Source organism: Lonchura striata, chromosome 11 (genome assembly GCF_046129695.1).
Source record: "Lonchura striata isolate bLonStr1 chromosome 11, bLonStr1.mat, whole genome shotgun sequence".
Taxonomy (NCBI): Eukaryota; Metazoa; Chordata; class Aves; order Passeriformes; family Estrildidae; genus Lonchura; species Lonchura striata.
The window spans coordinates 24,500,774-24,521,500 of NC_134613.1; the positions used below are offsets into that span (position 1 = coordinate 24,500,774).

At 48.5% G+C, this 20,727-nt stretch overlaps 2 protein-coding genes across 10 annotated transcripts in view; one reads left to right on the forward strand and one right to left on the reverse strand.

Annotated features, from left to right (window-relative positions):
* Window positions 1-14,726, forward strand: part of PPIP5K1 (diphosphoinositol pentakisphosphate kinase 1) — a 45,118-nt gene extending 30,392 nt beyond the window's left edge. For 4 of the 7 annotated variants that reach the window (XM_077785983.1, XM_077785982.1, XM_077785984.1 and 1 more), the window contains exons 27-32: window positions 103-225; window positions 4,002-4,064; window positions 6,510-6,689; window positions 11,373-11,510; window positions 12,237-12,350; window positions 12,957-14,726. In XM_077785983.1, the coding sequence (XP_077642109.1) occupies window positions 103-225; window positions 4,002-4,064; window positions 6,510-6,689; window positions 11,373-11,510; window positions 12,237-12,350; window positions 12,957-13,603 (1,265 nt within the window). In that variant the 3' untranslated portion in view covers window positions 13,604-14,726. The remainder of the gene's footprint in view (window positions 1-102; window positions 226-4,001; window positions 4,065-6,509; window positions 6,690-11,372; window positions 11,511-12,236; window positions 12,351-12,956) is intronic. The other 3 variants (XM_021541831.2, XM_021541833.2, XM_021541834.2) reach the window with 3 other exon arrangements.
* A 1,078-nt stretch (window positions 14,727-15,804) lies between these two features.
* Window positions 15,805-20,727, reverse strand: part of MAP1A (microtubule associated protein 1A) — a 52,824-nt gene continuing 47,901 nt past the window's right edge. For all 3 annotated transcript variants that reach the window (XM_021541823.2, XM_031505727.2, XM_021541825.2), the window contains 2 exons: window positions 20,133-20,365; window positions 15,805-19,213 (listed from right to left, as the gene is read on the reverse strand). In XM_021541823.2, coding sequence (XP_021397498.2) covers window positions 19,058-19,213; window positions 20,133-20,365 — 389 coding nt within the window. In that variant the 3' untranslated portion in view covers window positions 15,805-19,057. The remainder of the gene's footprint in view (window positions 19,214-20,132; window positions 20,366-20,727) is intronic.

Sequence of the window (20,727 nt, forward strand, 5' to 3'; positions counted from 1 at the left end):
CTTGTGAAGTGGCCAGTTCATTCTTCATCCTTTGACTAACCCTGCTTTTCTGTAGTTGCATGCAGTGGGTATGTGTTACTAACACCTTCCCTGCCTTTCCAGGGTCACAGTGCACCGGGCTGTTTAGCACCACTGTGCTGGGAGGCTCCTCCAGTGCCCCCAACCTCCAGGACTACGCACGCAGCCATGGCAAAAAGTTTGCCAGCAGCCTGACATACAAAGACGGTATGTGTGTTCCCTGGCAGCAGGGTGGTACTTTGTGGACACTGGTGTCTCGAGATATGCCTGCGGCACAGACCTGGACTGCTGAAAACAGTGACAGTTGAATGTGTGTTTTCACCACATCTGCAATGATAAATTTTACTATATCCCAAGAAATCATGATCCTTGCTAGGACAGAAGGAAGCTGACATTGTGAGAGGAGTTTTAGGTTGATGTGTGGTATTGCTGGGATCTGATTTTGGTCTGATGTTTGCTGTTGTGAAGGGGAATGTATTGGTCCAGATATTAAATTGGTTTGTCATGGTAGGGAAATCCAGCAGATCACATCATCTTGCTTACCTTGATCATTTTGCTGATGCTACAACAAAGCTCTTTTTGGGGCAGTAATTCTTGCCCCATGGAAGGTGCAGTCATCCCGAAGACAGAATGATATGCTTGGGCATGGATAAGATGGGCACTAGAGCAAGGCTGAGAACGTGGCAGAGTCTGAGGTAGCTCTCAGGAGGCAAGGGCAATAAGCCTGAAAGGCTTGAGGTAAGTGAGTTGCTTGAATGAAGTACTGCAAAAGGACTGAAAGGTCTGGTTTCTGTACCGCTGTGCAAAAACTGCCAGGAAGGTCAGCAAGACAATCTGGTGAAGGCATTGTGGCCAAGGTTACAAACGCTCTATGCCTATGGCTGCAACTGCACCCTGACCTGCCAGCAACACTTGGTGCAATACGCAGGGAGCAGCAGAGGGTTGTTTTTTTGGAGCACAGGGACAGACTGAGCTGTCCTGGGACAGCTGGAGGGTGTAATGCACAAGTGCAAGTGTCCACTGTAGTCCTGATAGGACACTCACACAAACTCTTCAGTACTGATTCACATACCATTTGTTAAAGCACTGATTTGAGAAGCTCCATGGGCAGGGTCTGCACAGCATACTCTGACAAGGTTGGAAATCCACCTAAGGTTTCCCAGCATTGAATGGATGGATGTAAGGTTGTCTGTCTTGGATGTCTTATCTTTTTGGTATTTTAATCAATGAAGAATCTGAGTTCCTTTCTTATTGGGATTGTGAGGAACATTAACATTGCTGGATTTCAAGGGAAGAGGATTAAGGGAGTAGTTTGGGAAAGACAGGTGGTTGGTTCATCTGGATTTTTGTCCAGTTTTGAGGCAAGGAAAATGGCCTAGCAAATCAGGATGAAAACAATTCTCAGCCCTGTTGGAACTCTGTAGGTGCCACTATGTACACTAGCTGCCTTTGCTGCTTTTCTTGTGTAAGAGAGAACCAAGCTGGTTCTCACCTCCTCTGGGTACTCCCAGCCACGTGGTGGGCTGTGAATGATGGTGTCAGGGAGAGCGAGATGGGAGCATTCTCAACTCCGGTATAGCAGTCAGCTGCCCCAGGTGGCAAGTACTGGCTGCTCACAGGTTGCAGAATAAGCTGATGGTGTTTGGTACAAGACCAGGGTGTGAGTCACAGTGGAGCCTCTGAAAAGGCCTGCAAAGGCCCTGGCGGCTGTTCTTTCCTGACTCTGCAAGGAGTGGGAGCCCAAGGCAGCACTGATTCTCAGGGAAAAACATCAGAGACTACTCTGTGCACAGCTAGACATGGAACAGACCTGCTGGAACTCTTTAGTCCTGGCGCTGGGCTGCCTCCCTCTGTAGGCTGTTTAGCAGAGTATGCCTGCAGCAGGCTACAGGCATTTGAGGCCATGGACTCCTGCTAAGCCTAAATTCAGTGACAAGGTCTCTGTGTGCCGAGATGCAGTTGTACCCTCAAATACCTAAAATGCAGACTTAGTTGATTAGTATGTGTCTAACACAGCTCAGAACTATAAATCTTGATGTCATACTTCTGTTTTCATGTTCCTTGGCATGCCCTGAGACCCTGTGTTGTCAGTGCCTTGCTGCAATAAGAGCATTTGGAGGGATGGTGTTGGGGGCTTGGGAAAACAAGGAGGAAGCAGGACATTTACCAGCTGGGGAAAGTAGTTTAGAATGTGAAATGAGCCCTTGATTGTCATGTTTCTGCTTAAATGAGCACTAATGCAATGCTGAACAATGGAATTTAATCTAAAGATCACTACACATGGTTGCAATCAGTGGCACTGCAGCTACAGCAGACTCTTGGAGAACATTTGTTTTACGACCTGTTCCACACTCTTTAGACTAATGACATTGAAAAACAGCACATTTTTGCATGAACTCTTGGGTAGTTTTTCACGGCTGTGATGCTTCATGGTGCAGTGTGTGGCATATAGCACTTCACCAGTGTTAACCTGCCTTGTTCCAGGGAAGTTTCAAGGGCCCTTATTTCTGAAGTCTTTTTTCGCTTGGAGCTGGAGGAGGGCTAAAGAACACTTCACCAGAAAGTTTTCGGAATGTCAAGCTGAGGGGAGGTCCATGGATGGTTGTGATTTCAAATTGGCTTGCCTGAAGCCAGGGATACAGTAAATTGGGTCAGTGCCATTTCAGCTGATGTGCCCTCAGGGCAAGGGGAGGTGTGGGTTGGCTGGAGATGGTCACCAGCTGCAGCTCGAGGGCTTAAACACTTCCAAGGGATTGCATGTGTAGGGAAGATTGTCATGCAGTTTGTTGAGTTTAAAGAAAGAAAAACAATTTTTAGGGCTGGTACACTAGAGGAGGAAGTTCCGATGAGAGTTGGTTTAGATATATTCTTTGGCCAAGCCACTCCATGTAGCTGTAGGAGCACATTTGGAGTATGGAGCATGCACTGGTTCATCCATCGGGGGATAGGCATACACACCCTGTGGGCTAGGGAGAATGGATGCATGAAACAGGAAAAGAGAAATAAAAGGGTTTTCTACTATTTTTTGAAAGATCCCAAATAGCAGCAGAAGGTATGATTGGCTGGGGTCTTATACCAAATCCTACATATAGATGATCTGATCCTCCAGGATATTTTTTTTTTCATGATAGCTGAGGAATTTCTAGTGTGGGGAAAAAAGCAAAGTTTCCAGCTTTTTTTTTTTTTTTTTTTTTTTTGTGTGTGTATGTGTGTGTGTGTGTGTGTGTATGTGGAGCCTAATCCATGTCCTTTAAAGCCTATCTGTTTGCACTCCATTAGATGCACAGTATCTGTCCTTGCACAGCCTTTCTGATACGTGATTTGTATGGGCCTGGCCTGGGGCATGGCCAGGAGAAGCCCAAGGACCACTCTGATAGGTGTATCCCAAAGCTTCCCCTGTATTGAAATGTTTTGAGCAGAGAACTGTAGGGGCTTGTCTTCATGGGTCTTTTCCTTCTTTCCTACTCAGGTGATTTACCTTTAAATTCATAAATAGCTCTGTATAGTTTGCATTAAGAGGTTGTTTTAACCTGTACCTTTGCTGGAACTCGTTAGCCCCTTTGCAGAACAGTGTTTGTTTTCCTTGGGCAGAAGCGAATCCTGAGAACAGTCCTCATGTGGTGCTGCTACTTGCTGGGACGTGCTGTGGTGGCTGTGAGCATGGCCTGGCTGCATTCTGCATTCTGCCATTCTGGACTGAGCCTGGTGTGGTGGGAAGGTGTGAGTTGCTGACTGACGGTGATTGAGGTTGTGGCTGAGTGTGCAGTGTTGGGGAGACCCTGGCAGGGTGCTGCAAGGGCTGGGGAGATTTAGAATGGTTCAGTCAGACCCACAGGCAGAGTGTCAGGTGCCACAGCAGTGCCAGTGGAGCAGCTGTTGTGGGGGTCAGAAAGGTGAACCTGAAGGTGTAATCAAGTGTATGAAGGTCAGGGAATCGTTTGAAGCAGGCTGTTAACTGAGATGATCTGTTTTTATTTCCTCAGAGCTCTTGTCTATGCCAGCCGTAAAACGATTTTCTGTGTCGTTTGCAAAGCATCCGACTAATGGTATGTTTGCTTTCTGGATTTGATGTTCCCTCACACTTCTAACCCCATGCTCACATTCAGTTTTCTCTGCACATGTTCTCTCAGTCTTCTTGTGGTTTTTTTTGTGTTTGTGTATCTGGTGTCCAAACATGCTTCACCTTCCTCCATTGTCTCCTTGTGACTAATGTGCTCAGTCATACCCTGTTACTGCTCAGTGCTGCCTCTGCTCTGCCCTGAGGTGTTTTTGTCCCAGGTGAAGAGGCAGAAGCCATGGCTCTGTAAGTGTGCTGCTAAAGCAGCCTTTAACTCTGCAGTGACATTAAGGCCTTTTGTTGTGCTCCTTGTCGGGAGGATGGGGATCAGGGGGAGAATACCACTGGATTGGGGGCTGATGCCCCTTCCATATCATGAAGCAGCTTAGGTCTTCAGTTTCTACACTGCAGATTTGCAGAAAGAAAACAAGAATAACACTGGGACAGCCGTGTGTCACCTGGAAGCGCCTAGTATACGGTGAGAAAGAAGGAAGTGCACCTGGTGTATCATGTCAGGAGTACTGGTAGCTTTATGGCCTCCTGTTGTGAAACCTCTATGTTAGGCTGGTCCTGTGGTTCCTCCAAGCATGGTGATGTTGGCACAGGTAGGCTCACCTTTTCTGCAGACATTACCCTGTGAATTGTGTCTCTCCAGAGCTCTTACTTGTCTGCTGTTGATGGATGGTGCTGGCTTGGAGGGAAGGGATGGGGCATCGTGCTACCTGGGGTAGCATCATCTGCTTCATCCCATCCTGCCTGTATCTCTGGAAGGGCTTGGTGACAGATGTCTCACAGAGCTCCTGCTAATTCACTGTCTCTGCTCCATGTTGCTACTTGCCTGATAACCAAAGTGTGAGTCTGTGAGGTTATAGGCCACCTGCTCTGTTATAGCAGGTGCCTTGAATCAGTGTTTATTCTCCAGCTCTTGCACAGATACTTTTAAAAAGGTTTCACAGCACCCCTCCTCTTGCATGGCTCCTGCTGCTGAGACAAGTTGGAACCAAAGGAGATCACTGAACACTACCGACTATATCTGCCTGATGTGATCAAGGCAGCTTGTGAATATGAAGACATCCTGCTTGGTGTAATCTGGAAGATGAATGAACTTCAGAAGACCGTTCCGAAAACAAAAGTTTCGGGAAGGATGAAATGGGAAAGGACAGGTCACTACTGTTTCAAATAACTAGAGGGAGCCTATTCTCTGTGTTTGCTTGGTTTTGGTTTTCCCAGAGTTGCCAACTGCTTGGTTTGTCTGTGTGTCCAGACAGCATTGGAGCTCACGTGGTGTATGTCAGCAGGGTGTATTGTTCTATCTTTCCCGCAAAGGTTATACCAAGTTCCAGCCTTTGTAAGACTTGGTACAAAGCAGTTGCCCCTGCTCCAAATACGATAGGGTGAAACCAGGCATCATGTTTCTCCCAAAAGCCCGGTTAGTATTTCTGATGGCAAAGCACTTAATTAAGAAAACAAAAACAGGGGTCCAGCAGGTGAGAGCTCAAAGTCAGGGATATTTGGTCTAGGACTGGCACTGCTTTGAGCAGGAGGGATGTTTACCCCATGAACCACTTAAAAAACTGAATGCAAAAAGTGTTCCCAGCTCTGAGTCTGGATTTTGTTTCTGGAGAGCTGCCTCTGTGTGCTGAAATGGAATGGGTGAATCAGGGTAGTGGTCAAACACAGCATCAGGCCACATGGTTTATGCCCTGATCACACAAGTCTTGGGTGGGTGACGTGAGTCCTGAGGCTGTGTGTAGTGAGAAGACATGCCTGCATGCTGGTATCTTGTCTGCCATGCAAGGATATCACAGAAGATTGCATAGGCCTGGGAAAGTCAGTGCTTCTGGGCTCTCTCTGTTCTTCCGCACTCTCAGCACTTGGCTCTCAGTCAGACGCTGCTGTCCCCGAAGTCCCTTGCACAGCCTCTGCTCATTTGATGCTGGGACATTTGCTCTTTTCCTGTGCCGATGTCCCTGGCTGCGCTTGGATGCAGAACTCAAACACTGCTGGCAGTCTTGGCACTGTTGGATTTCTCATCTGAGCTGCAGGAGGGCGAGTCTGGCCCTGAACCTGATCTTTTTATCTAGCCAAACTTGAACTGCATTTGACTTGGACTGTGTCCTGAAAATTATTCACTTGTCAGACTTTTCCTTTCAAAGATCAGCCCTTGCTGCTCAGGAAGTGCCCTGTGCTGCAGCTGGGTGACGCCTGGGCTGGGTGGGAGTCTGGTCTGCCCTAATGTCACTGGGGGGACATAACTCTTAAGGGCTTTCCTGACCTGCTCGCTGTGGGAGGGATTTGGCTTAATGTGTGGTGTGGGTCCTTCTCACCCAGCGGTCCTGGTGCTGGGCAGCTCCATCGCCACATCTCCGCAGTTTCTCTGTCCCCAGCTATACCTGCCCCTCTCCTCTCACTCTCTGTGGCCCCTTTCCTCCAGATGTGTTGGAGCATCAGCACGTTGCCCAGTTGCTACGCCGTTTTTCCTCTGACTGTGCCACGAGCCGGACCATCTCCTTGGATGCCACCCTAGCCCATCACCTGCAGCAGTGCTCCTACCACCTGCGCCTCTTCAGGAGCTGGCTGATCTCAGGGCAGGATGACTTGGAGTGTCTTTACGGTACTGCACGCTGCAGCTGCCTCTGTCCCATGCTCTTGTAGCTGAGCAGGGACTACTGTCTGCTTGAGAGTGCAAAGTATGCTTTGCTTCCGAAAAAGGAAAGTGTTTCCCTCACCAAATCTCGAAAGTCTCTGGGCTGCTGCAGCAGCAAGCTGTGTGGGCTGTTGTACCAGCAGTTTTGGAGCCTTAGGCAGGAGTCTTTCCATACAGAGCCTCTGCTCCCCAACTGGCTGCAACTGCTCTTTCCATCTTTGGCAATTGTTTGTTGCTTCCTTCCTTTAATCAGGGTAAACCCTTAAGCTCCCTTCAGGATAGGTGCTGAGCTGCTATCAATGGTATGCCCTGCTGGCAGGATGCTCTGTGCAGGTCTTGGTGAGCTGCCAGAGTGTTCCCTTAGTAATGGAGGAACCAAAGTCAGTATTGAGAGTATAGGAAGAGATTAAGGAGGTGCTGCAGCTGGTCACAAGCTGAGTGAACTTGCTGTGGAAATTTTGGAGAAATGAGTGCTTGTGGGTGTGTTGTATCTAGAGAAGACTGAGTTAAGACAGGGTAGAGCTGAGCTTCTGTGTGGCTGCACTGCATGGCATCTTTCCTGCCTGATAGGGCCTCTCAGTGTGTCCTGTCTCTGGTGGGAAGAGGTAGGCAACTTCAGCATTGAATCCAGATGTTACAATTTAAAGCTTGCTGCTGTTTCTCTGGTGTTTCTCAGCCTCTGTCACAGACAGAGGAGGTCTGGTGCATGGAGGCCTTGGTGCTTCTGACACAGGCAGAAAGATTGCTGCTCCTTGAACGAGGCAGCGAGCTGGGGCTGGCTGCTGAGGTTTACCTGCATCATAGGAGCTGCTCGGAGCATGTGGCTTGCTGAGCTGTGTGGTGTGATGCATGGATCCCCTTTTCTATTCAGACCCACAGGTGGAAGGGGCACAGACAGTGCAGCCTTCCATGTAGTGAAGCAGTGGCACCAAGCATTTTCAGAACCTGGAAGATGAGAATTTTTCTTACACATCTGTTTTTCCTTGATATGGCCCTTTCTGTCAAGCGCACGATTTGGAGACAGTTGCTTTTCACATGTAATTAGGACAATTCCTTGTTCTCCTGGCAACAAATGCTAAAGAGGAGCAGAATGGCTTCAAGGGAAGAGATGCTGGATCACAGTAGACTGCTTCAGAGCAAGACTTAGCCATGTTTGTGAGCTTAGGTGGGGAGAGAAAATGAGCTCAGTGCTTTGGACACAGTCGGCTGCTGGGAGGCACATCCTGCCCCAACACAGCCAGACACAGGCATTAGGTGCTCCTCACCTGACTGCCTACCAGCGCAGCAGTCCTCCCAGCTGGAAATCAAATCTCCACCATCAAGCTCATGCTGCTTTCCCAACAGTCCAACAGCAAGCCCACAGTTCATTGATGTGTTTGGGATTCCTGATGAGGCTCTTCTCAGAACAGACATGGTTGGCAGCCCAGGTTTCTTCCTTGTGAAAACTGCATTCTTCTGCCCTCTCTTGGCTTTCCACTGTACTTCTATCCACACAAAGGAAACATGAATTAGAAGATATAATCAGTGAGTCAGAAGTATGCAGTTGGAATCCATAGTTGGAAAGATCAACAGTGGAGCCCTGAAGGAATGTTTAGGAACCTGTGTGGTCATAGCTGGGAAAAAGAAATTTGTGAAGTAAGTTCTTACTGGTAATGAGTCACACTGGTACTGAGGCCAAAGGTCAGCTGTGGACACAGAGTGGCCCTGTGATGATGAGCAAGAAAGTAGTGGTGATGTCCAGTGTAAATGAATTTAAATTACAAAATGAAACAACCCCAAACTCTTATATATAAAATAGTGGGCTCTGATCTCACCATCATCACTTGAGACAATGTGGAAAAGGTAGAAATTTGCTAAATTAGAAATCGGGGAAGGATGCTTGTAATAGTGGTCTGAGTGGTCTGAGGGAACGGGTGGGGATCCACAATTTTGTGTAGATCCAGGAGCAAGAAGATTTCTAATGGAGTGAGCTGAGATACTTTGAACAGAAGTGGTTTTTTTCCAAGCTCCATACTACGGTACCTGGGGATGTTGGGAGCTTAACTGAGTTCAAGGGGAGACGAGAATATGGAACAGACAGACGATGTCCGTAGCAATTCTGTGGGTCACTGATGTTTGGGGCACATGACTAGACAGTCACATGTGCTGTCTAGACTTGTAACCCTTCATATACAATATACATGTGGCATGTTGGAATTCATCCAGGAAAATAGGAGTGGATTGATGATGCATGTCAGAGAGGAGCCTGGTGAGTGCTTTTGTTTGTGCTGAGACTGGACAAGTGCTTCTTCACTCCAGAAGAGCTGGCATGCAGAACACTGGCACACAGAACTTCCTCTGTGGGCTGCTGTTGGATGTTGGTACAAAATTGATGTAATTCTGTCCAGTTTCCTGTGCCATTGCCTGCATCACAGATTCCTGCCCTTCAGGCCCCAGGAAAGAGTTTAGGGGAACATCAGCAGTAGCTGCACAGTCAGCACAGGGTAACTGTCAGTCAAGGATGGTTCCTGTGGCTTGCTGTCACTTTTTATTCTTCTTGCCCCTTCCCAAAGGTTCTTTGCTAGCTGTGTGTGGTGCAGCAGTGGTTGGAGCCTTCACTGGAGACACGTGAGGATTGTTATCCATAGTGGCGGCTGCTGCCTTAGCTGTGCTGTGGTGGCATCAGCCACTGTTGGCCTCTTCCCCAGCAGCACAGCAGGTCTAGGGAGGTGTGCAGGGAAATGGGGTCCCGTAAACAAATGAGAAGGATTCCTTGAACACAATATTCCTCCACCTTGAAAGAGGAAACTTTGGCCATTTTATTCTGCTTGCTCAAGAGTGGTGCAGTGCCACAACGCTGTGCAGAGTTGCATGAGCAGGGACCTGGCACTTTGGGGATACATATACCCATGTGAAATCATGGGTATATGATTTCACACCAGCTGTGTGTCACTGTTTAATGTTTCTTTTAATGCTGGACCTTTGATTTCCTCATCTTACTAGAGGAGAGCTCAAGCACTCAGATCCCCATTGGTGCCCCCAGTGTATCTTGTAACATTGCCTTGCCCTATCTTATATTTAAACTTCCTTTTTTCTTTAAAGACCCCAATATCTGAGCCAACTTTGGCCCCTCTCAAACCAGATTCTGTTATGAAATGACATTAGCTTCAAACTGGGCTGCTCCATAACTACCTGCCGTGACCATTTTAAGTTTTGCCCTCACCTTTTTCGTTTAGCTCTGTCTCCCAGGAGGCCTCTGAGAAAATGAAGAAGGTGCATTCTTCCTTGCTCAACATGTCCACTCTCAGGACTTCTCAGCAACAGACACAAGAATGTGGTCTTTTTCCTGTGTCTTATGTTGCTTCATCCTAGCTGAGGATTTGTTATCCTTTCTGTCTTGAATTATGTTTGTAGGCCCTTTGTGGTATAGATAACCTCATCAACTGTCTAGAGGATTCTTTATCTCCACCAACTGTTAATTACTGCAGTGAACACCTTCATGGCTCATGCTCCTTGCCTCTTGCAGAGGGTTAAGTGAGGGTATTGGAGCAGAGCTTGTCCTGGAGGTAACTTGAACAACTGTCTGCAGTACACAAACAGGTACTCCAGGGCTTCTCCTGAGGTGCTGCCAAGCTGCAGAGGTCAGATTTATCCTGTTGGTGTGCTGGCCAGACATCCTACCACGGATTCCATCAAGAACTCTCTTACTTTTTGCATTTCAAAGTATTTTTACTTCTCTGTAGAAACAAACAGTTTCTTTCCAGAGTCTTTTTGAAGTCATTGGAGGAGACTGGGGTGGGGGCGGGTCAGAGAATGGGAACCCTGAGGAGTTGAGAGGCCATTTACCTTGAGAGGTGCAGAGCCAGGGGCAGCTTCATTCCATATACCCAGGGATTCACCTGTTTCTTCCTTGCTCCTCTGGCAGTTCAGGTTGGCTTGGTTCCACAAAGCATTTACAGGAAGCTGGGATGAAGAGGAAGATGCTTTGCTATGATACTTCGCTGGTTTGGGCAGCAGAGGATTTATTCTGGATGGTTGTGCTGCAGTTTATCTCTGAGAAAGTGTCTGAGATGCCTATTTGTGCTCGTTCTGGGTTTGCTGGCAGTGAAGTCTAGTTAAGGGGACAAATAATGCAAGTCATTACCCAGCCCCTCCTTTGGACACAGTGTGTCAGGGGTGCACGGGGCGGGGGCTGCTGTGACAGGGAGGTTCTGTGTCTCCTTGTGGCTGCTGCAGTGTGCTCCCTGTTGTTAGGAGAGGGGGCTGTGCCAGGCAGGGGGTCACCAGCAGTGGGACCTTTTTAATGGAAATTCTGTTGGCACCACTTTGATTCTGTTTGGCTTCTGTAAGAGGGGGCACTGTGCCAAGCTCTGTGCCAAGTTCTCTGTCATGGCTGTATATTTTAAGTGTCCCAGGATCAGCAGCAAAAATGGCAGCTGCCAAATACTTTTCCTCCTCTCCCCTCCATGTGTACTCAGGTGCTTGCTTTCGGATCTGTTACTGCATGGGATTGCTTCGTGGTGATTTTATTGGGCTAGAAGAGATGACCTGAGGCCTGAGTGTGCCTGTTGTTTGATTCCCAGAGTGCCCAGTTCCTTCAGCCATGAGTGCTCCTGCATGGATTTTCCCTGCTGTTTTCTCTATTCATTTTCTGCTTGGGTCTCTTTCCAGGTTTTGAAGGCTGTTCCATGGTTCCCACCATCTATCCCCTGGAGACCCTCCACAACTCCCTCTCTTTGCGGCAGGTCAATGAGTTCCTGACAGCCGTGTGCAAGAGCTGCAGTGAATCGCATGTCCAGTCCACAGCAGGTACTGGTCAGGTGGGCTTGTCTCTGGCAAGGCAAGAAGCATTCCTGCTCTTTTACATTCTTGGGACAGGACTGGAGATAAGTGCAGTCCCTAGAGCCTGTCCCAGTGTGTTCTAGCCCAGGAATGAGCCGTGGAGCCAGCTCAGAGCCATCCTAGGCCGCTTACGTGACAAATAATCAGTCAGTTAGGTCTGTCTGTAGCTGATGAATACAGTGATGAGGATTGACGTTCCTACTCTTCTCATCCCCTAAATTATTAGGCTAACCCAGAGATACGAGGCCTTGAGGGGAGGAACATCAGGAGATGGGCAAAGATTCAAAAGAGGCTCTCACCCTGATGTGGTTGTCCAGCTTCTTTATTCCATGAGGTGAGGGGGGAAAAGAGAGTGAACAGGAAGGGTCATGGGCTTATCTAGGCTCTGGACAGGGAGGGCTTCTCTGGCTCTCCGCCAACCCTGTCAGGGCAGGAAGGAGGGGACCAGGCTTATCTGAGTCACAGGGGTCCCTGGAAATGGGGAAAAGCATAGCCCAAGCACACTGTAACAGAGGATACCGACTCCAGCTTTGGAAATCTTAGCCTCAGATTCCCAGGAGCTGATGGGCAGGCATGGCTCTGAATTGGCACCGGTATTTAGCTCTTCCCAGAGCACCTGCTCATGACTGCTGGGCTACAAGCCATTCCTTTATGTCTGTCGGATTACTGATCTGTGAATTTTTTTTCTTGAAGCTTTGTTTGATTCAATGATTGGGAGCCAGATACCCGGAGACCCCTTTATGTCCCAGCGAATCCTGTCATCATCGTCCTTGCCGCTGCGCCCGCGTTCGGATAAGCCCCCTTGGTGTGAGTGTGCTCTGCTCTCGGTCAGGGGCAAATGTAATGGGGATGGAGGGAAGTCTGTGAAGTCAGCAAGGTCAGGAAACCAGTCTGGCTGAAAACAGTTGTTTAATTCTTCTCCTTTAATGGATTAGGTACAATCTAGGTATTTCTTTAATTTTGCTTATTCTGCAATATAAGGCAACAATAAGCATTAGTAGAGAATCAATATTTCTTTCTCTAGTGTTGACTCTCAACACTCAGGGACTGTGTGTGTCAGGAACCAGGAGGAGCAAACTGAAGCTGGGATTGTTTCATAATAGTAAGGGAATGAAATAAATTGGTTTTCATTTTGAAGCGAAACATCACACTTCACATTTTGTGCTGTGACAATAGAATCCACTCTTTGCTGTATGCCATCATAGCACTGGATTACAAGGTAGAATTGTACTCTGTGTGCTTGGGTTTTCATCAGCTGAACTGTTGGAAATGCCCAAGACCAGCTGCAAGCCCCTGACAGGTCACACAGCATATAGACAGCTATCACCTCTTCGTTGTAGAACTGTGGGACTGTGACAGTTTGGGTAGGAAAATTCCAGCTACTTGTTTTAAAATTTTTCTTTCTCTTTGCAGACAGCAGTGGCCCCTCCAGTACCGTCTCCAGTGCAGGCCCGTCCTCCCCAACTTCTGTGGATAATTGTGCTCGTTTCAGCTTCGCTGAGAAACTTTCCATCAGCCCCCCTAAAAGCGAGGAGCAGCTGACTAGCCAGTCCCCTGAGCAGGAAGAGAGTCAAGCTCCAGGCAGAGGGTTTGACGTGCAGGACGGCGTGTCTGGGCTGTCAGTTGCAGAGCCAAGCGCCCCAGAGACCCTGGTCTGGAATAAGGGCCCAGAGCCAGGCAGGATTCTGGAGCTGTGCAAGAGGGAGCTGGCAGGGGAGGACGCTAACCCAGAAGAGAAGAGCATGGGGGAACGGGATGAAGGAAAATCATCTGAGGAAATGTTAGAGCCAAGTAACATAGGAAACTCAAAGTGTGGTGAGGGGTTTGACCTGAGGCTGGTTGGGGAGGAGTCTGTCAGGGGAATGACTGGCCTGGATCAGTCTGGGCTGTCCAAGGAGATCCTGGTGCCCTGTGCAGACGACCTGCTGGGAGAGGTGTTGGACCCGGAGCATACAGGCAAGGAGCTGTTGGGGGACAGTGCTCTGTCAGACCAGCTTTTCTCTGATCACCTGTGCCAGGTGCAGCCACTGCTTCCTGAGAAGAATGTGGAGGAACTGTAACAGCTGTGTCAGAACGATCAGCAAATTTAGTGGCTTACTGGACAGTACACTTGCAAGCAGTTCTAAGCCTGAAAGCAGCCCAGATTCCTGCTTGGCACCTCACACAGCTGGCAGTCCATAGCAGAGAAGAAGCCATGTCCCAGGGCCACAGGATTCTGTGGTGTGGAAGAGACTGCTTTGCTTCTCCACAAGCCAGCTCTTTGCCATTCAGCAAGATGTTTGCCTCGTCAAATGAACAACAATGCAATCTTGATACTGGTATGGCACCTCCATGGAGCAGGGACATGGTGCTGCACTGGTGTCCCAAGGGCTTTGTGCTCACTGGGACAGCAGCATTAGAGGACTGGCACAGCCAAGGCTTTTTAGGGTGGTTAAGTCCAAAAGGGACAGATCCTCCCTCGCAACCTTTTGGCCCACAGACTTCAGAGAAAGGCATTCTGGACCCAAATTAATCGGATCCATCACAACCACTAACCTCTTCTCTGTTTCTTCCTTCTTCCTCTCTCAATTCCCCCTGCTGGCCACCAAAATCAGGTCCAGAGAGTCCATGGTAGGAAAACTAGCAGAAGCAGAAAGCATTCTGAATAAGTGTGGAAAAGAAGGGTAGTGGAAAAGAGGGCATCAGGTTTGACTTCCACTCACAAGGAAACATCCCTTTGGTGTGGCCTTGGATGTTTCCCTGCTGGGGCAGGCAGGAGCCCTTGGGATCCAGCCTGAGAGAGGTGTGCAGGGAAGACACACGCAGGTTTTCTTTCTCATCCCCAATGATCAGGCAGGGTAAAACTCTGTGGTCTTGGTGAAAGGGATTAAAAGAAACTGCAATTTTGACAATTCAGGACTATTAGAAACCAATAAGGATAAATCTTTATTATATAAAATGAAAAGTATTTAATGGATATTTATGTAGATGCCTTGTGAGCACAAGCCTGAGGGCAAGATTGATACGGGTGTCCCTGCCGCATCCTGAGTGTCGGCCAGGGCTGTGCTTCCTACTCCTCCTGTATTTATGGACAAGTCTGCGTGTCTGTCTGTAGCTAGGATCTGTGTTTTTGTGAAGCTGTGCCCAAAGATCTCTATGCTGTGTTGTGACAATATGTGTTCACAGTAAATCTATGCTGTGGGTCCACTGTCTCTGTGTCTCTGATGTTGACTTGGCAGCAGTGTCTTATGTGCTGAAGCTTGCAGGTACTTGGAACAGTAAGCACTGCTCATGCTCTGTTCTGGAAGAGCAGCTGTAGCTGGAGTCAGGCCTGCAGTAAAATCATAGGCTCCAGGCCAGGAAAAAAACCTCCTTTTTCCTACATGGGAGAAGTCGTCATTCTGGGGAAGAGCTCTTGGCTTCCCAGGTCTCAGGGGCGTTTGTGGTAGAATTAAGACACTGGAATGGTGTGTTCATTCAGCTCTTTTCACTTGGTCCACACCTTCCTGTCACTTCAAGCTCATCCTGGGTGTCATGTTCTTTTCCTCATGCCCAGGAATGCCACTTTGGGCACGTAAGAAAGAACATGTTTTCTTGCACTGAGAATGGAGCAGTCATGCAACCGCCCAGGGTGCAGCACTGTGTGGGAGTACCCCAGCCCCCCTCACAGCTTGCTGTGCCTGCCCTGCACTCTCTCTCCCTGCTTTATAGATCTGCACAGACACCTTGGCCATGGGGTTGCAGCCAACCTGCTGCAGTGGGGTCAGGCAGCATGGAATCCTGGCATGCCTGTGCCCAGATCCCAAGGCAGCAGGTGTGCCACCTGCCACAGGGCCAGAGACCCTTCCTGCTCAGATTGCCAGCAGAGCTGGGCAGAGTTGCCATTCCCAAGAAGTGCAGGGACTGCAATGGAATGCATGATTCTGGAACTGTGAGGAGTGATGGTGTTGCATGGCAGACAGGCCATGCCAGGCCCCTCACTGGATTATCAGGAGCTGCTTCCCCCACTACAGCCCTTAGCCAGCTGTCCCAGATGTTCCCAGGAGGGACCCACTAATACCCTGCTAAGGCCAGGGGTGGGGGGCTGTTCCAGGCAGGCTCTGTGGCCTTATGTGCATGTCCCTTTCTGAGTCACAGGAAAGTTTAGCAGCTGCTGGTGAAGGTGGGGTGTTGGTGGAAAACCTGGGGCTCGCCTAAGCTGGGAGGCACAGCAGCCATGTCTTTGTGCTCCTGCCCACAAGCGTGGGCTCACTGAAAGAACAGTTGGAAACCACTGGAGATGTTCTTGTTCGCAATTAATGTGGCTTTATTATTAATGCGTTGGGCTCCTCTCTTGACAGCAGTTAGTTACAGTGTTTCACATGGAAATGGGCAAAAGGACAGAACTCAAGGAACTAAATTCAAATAGAAATGTGATGCTGAAGAAAAGAATCAGGGCTCTCTTCTTAAAACATTTAGCATAGAAGCTAGGAGCACAAGATGCCATTTCAATACAATTAAGACGTTCACTTTTTTAATTATAGGTTTAAAATAGTATTTTTTACCTATTACATACAGGAGGATTACGCGTTGTTGCCCACATGCAGAAACAAGCGAAAGCAGAGTTTAACTGTTTCTCTCTATAGTGTTGTATTACCTCTGGCTCCAGGTGGGTCCTGCTGGCTCCTGTGGCCTGAGCAGGGCCATACTCCACGAATCAGCTTTTTCCTAAGTCTTTTTCCCCATTGTTTTTTTAACATGGAAGGGGGTGGAGGAGAGAGGGAGATAGGGAGTGAGAGAAGCTCAAGGCAGAATAGACTGCGACAAAAACTGAAAAAAACCCGTGGAGCCTTGAGGACAGGGAAGCAAAGTGGTGTAGGATAAAGGTAGCCAAGCAGCAGAGCTGCAGAGGGCAGGAGCAGAGCATGGAGGGCAGTGTTCCTCCTGGAATCCACCAGTGGCCACACTCCTGCCTGGAGGATGCAGGTACCTCACAAAGCCTCACTATTACTTCTGCTTAGTCAGAATTGCTTCAAGTTTAAAAGGAAAACATTCATATGTGGGTCTATCTAAAGTTAGTGCATTAGCTTTTACATCTAGCTACGCAGAGGGATCCCAGGTGCCAGTGAGGGCCATGCTTGTGCCTCTGGTGTCTGGCATCCTGCAGCTGCCACCACGGCGAGTGAGCCAGAGTCTCCCCAAAGCACAGTAGGCAAAGCCCCCCAGCATTCTAGGAAGGGGCAGGGGCAGGTGTTTTAGTGCCTGCAATTGCCAGAACCAACATTCATGAATGCTGACCCTATTAGGGGTTCAGAGAATCACATTTATTATGCTGGCAGACACAGTGTGATTCCATGGCTAAAATGAACACAGCACAGGACAGGGATTTGCTAAAGCCCTGAGTAAGCTCACATGCTCCTAACAAGGGCCATAGCCAAAGAGCTGGCTGTGCCCTGGGGAGGCTGCTGGCCTCAGGCCTTGTCCTACAGCTGCTGGGTTTTAGACACAACCTTGCAGAGACATTTTTGCTGCCCACAAGTTCTCTATGGTCTTTTCATTTTGTTTAAATTGCAGCATGTTAGTATTTGTACTGAGAAACCTCTGAAGTGACACTTAAAGTACATGGTATCAGGTTAACATGTATAAATTAAAATATTAAATCAACACAAAATGCAGCTTAACGTTAAAAAAATAAATATATAAATTAAAATGTAAAATAGACCATTTCCCTAGAAACTCCATTTTAGTGCTAGGAGCAGGTTTCTAAGCAGCATTTTCTTCATGTCACATGCCAGAAAACTAGCACTGAGACTGAAATGTCCCAGGCAAGTGCAACACAGGGTCCGAGGATGCTCATGGAGTCAGCCCTCTGCTCAGGGCCAAGCACAGTGGGTGTCACAGCAGATGGCAATACAAGCTGACTGACAACCATTGCAACACAGCTTTCCATCTCATTCCTTCTTTCCCAGAGCACAGCCTGCTGCCACTCTCTTTGTCTTACAGAAATGCTGTCTTTGTGGTAAGATCCTCCGTCAGTTCTCTTGGATGTGGCAAAGGCTCATGGATGCTGCAGGCTTAGTGCACCTGAACAGCCCACTCCCTGCTGGGAGAACATGTCTCCCACACTGAACAGGTCTGTGTGCCACAGAGGTTCTGTGTGGCTAGTCAGTAGCCACAATGCACTCACTGCAAATATTCGTGTTTCTGCCAGGGCATCCAGAGAGCAAGGCCAGATGCCCACAGTGATGCTCAGGCCAGGGAACAAGCTGTGAGGTGGCACCACATGGATGAGCAGCACCTCACCTACACTGCCAGCACATCCCTGCCACAGTGTTGGGGGACTGAGAATGACTACATCTGCTAAACTACTGTTTCCCGACTATTTTGGGAAGGGCCTTCTCTTCCCTCACACTGCAAGTTGTATTCCCCACATCCGGACAGCTGAGGGGACAACAAAAAGCTTGAATACAACTATAAAGCTTGGAGCCTGGCACACAGGCAGCAAGGAGATGGCTGCTGTGTGCGAGCTGGCCCACCACAGCAAGGCTAGCTGGGCACCAGCCTCCCCCAGCATGGCCTGCGTGCTCCTCAGCTGCCTCACCACAGTCCTCCAGAGCCTTTGGCTTAGGAAGAGGGAGGTTACTTGTACATTCCAGGCCGAGCATGGCCAAGGTTTTTTCAGCCCTTCTGCTGTTGAGGGGGGCTGTAGTTGTGCGTTTAGATGCTCTTTTTGTGTAACTGTTCAGGCCACAGCCTTTCTGTGCCTCCTCCTGCCACACAATTGGAATGCAGGAGTCAGTTGGCTGCTGTGTGTGTGAAGCTCAAGTTAGCAACTTAGGAATGTGCTGAACCCTCCTCTCCCACTGCCATGTCCTTCATCCCAGCTCCCAGAGCACAGCAAACAGGTGCTGCAGGATGCCACAGGAGAGTACTTGGGACAGAAATTTGCCAAGCTGGCATGTGGTGGTTGTGCCTAGTTGGAGCACAGGTCCCCTTGCTCAGAACACCTCCTGTATGCTCAGGAGGGAAGATGGAAGAATGACCTTCACTGTCACATTGCAGTTCAGAGGGTTTTCTCTTCCCTCATCTCCCTGGTGCAATTTCTTTGCAAGTTGGATTTCACCTCTGCCCCCACCTCCCATGCACTTTGCATGCAGCAGCAGCACTTCAGCCCTCACCAGAAAGGCAAGGTTCATAGTGCTTCAGGTTAAATGGCAAGGCAGCCAGGAAGAGAGTAGAACAAGCTCTCACAGCAGCAAGGCAGCCAAGATAGTCTACAGAAACTGTACAGGCAGCAGAATAAAGTAGGGAAGGTGAAAGTGCCCCTGGCCTGCAACTGCTCTTGTACAAACTCTCAGCTCAGTCCAGAAAACTACAGAGCCCTGCACTTCTTCCTCATGGCATCCAGTGCTGAGCAAGATGGATACCCGATTGCCTGACAAATGGGAACCATGTAGAGGACTAAACCAGAGAAGAACTGGACTGTGATTAGATGGTGTCTCTCATGTTGCATTGGTGACTGAAGAATCAATGGATGAACACAAAATGTGTGAGATCTAGAATTCAATCTTACAGGCTGGAAAAGATTCATCCTGCATCACAACAGTGCTGCTGCTTGCCAGTACCATGATGTTTAGCTCCTGCTGTTTCTCATGGGTTTGTTGATACCATTCTCGTGTTACCTCAGTATCGTGTGTTGGGATCAATGTCACCTGGGAAAAGAAAGCAGCAGGGATGATTGAGAACAACTGCAGTGACAAAGAATGCCCATAGGAGCTGAGGCTAAAATTTCTTTTTAATTTTGGAACACTGTACCCTTGGTACTGCTTGTTCTATTTTAGTGTCTTTCAGGTGTCGGGCTCTGAGGCAAAGCTTTATTGTATACAGTGCCAGCACAATGGGACTCTGAGCTGGCTGCAAACTGGCAGCACTGACACCATAATGATGAGAATGGCTGCAGTGCAGGGGAGAGCATTGTGCCCTGGAGTGCTAGAAACAGCCTCATAAAGATCCTTCAGTGTGAAAAGGAACAATACTGGCAGTGTCACTGTTAATGGACACTATGTGCCCATTGACCCAGTGTGCAACTCAGGGACCTTGAAATATGAGGCTGCTTCATCTGTAAGAACATTTATACCTTTCTGTACATGTCCTCAGGAGTGCCCACCAGGAGTGTCCTGCAAGCCTGCCTAAGCAAGAACTGTGTTACAGAACATTCTTGTTTAAATGCTCTATTAGTAAACTGATGCCAGAAAAATCTTCAGCAAGCCAGGCTAGCAACAGATGCCACTGGGTGTGGGACACTGATGAAAATTCAGTTTGTGTTGGTGTTTGGTTTTGCTTGAGGATAGGCTCATCCTGCAGTAGGTAAGGATGAGTGTATGATCTCTCAATGCTTCCTCCCCTCAGGAGAATGTGGAAAAGAGGACATATCTGCTTCCATTCATACCATTTTTCAGGTGTCCTCCTCCTCATAGGTACAAACAATTACTGCTGAAACTGCAAAACAGGGTATGCCCAGTCCCATTTGCTTCCTCTCAGTGTACTCCCTTGTGTAAGTGATACCCATCTTCTTCTGAGCACTTGTGACATCAAAAGCATGACACACCCCTTTGCATTTCTATGACCTACCTGCAGGTTCTCTCCCCACTGAGACTTCCCTTCCAGAAGCGCATCCAACACTGCACGGCTTGGCTCTCCATTGGCTGCATCATTCCCACTCACAACATAATAAGATGCTCGAACCCGCTTGAAGAACTCTGGATCTGTGTTCTTCCCACTGCAGTGGTTGGGGATGTAGGCCAAATCCACGTAGACAGGTGGACCCATAGGCACTGACAAACTGCTCTTAGGACTATTGGAAGCTTTGGAAAACAGGAAACAAGAGGCTATCAAAACCCTTCTGCAAGGGTCAAACACTCAGATTAACACAGAAGGACTTGGATTCCAGAAAGACTTTTACATTACAGCAGTGAAGTTGAGACTTACTCACGCTCTGCTGCTCAGAGGTGACCAGGATGCATTTCTGGGCCAGTGCTGTCATAGGTCTGGGGTGGAAAAGGAGGTTTTGCTATTTTTTTGGGGAGGGATTGGAAAGCTTTAGATCAGAACCTTTTTTCTGAGGAAGGGAACCAAAAATCTCCATTATTAACTTTTGCGGAGTTGTCTTTCCAATTAATATTTAGTCCTTGTTAATAACCTACATTTGCTTAAACACACAGATACA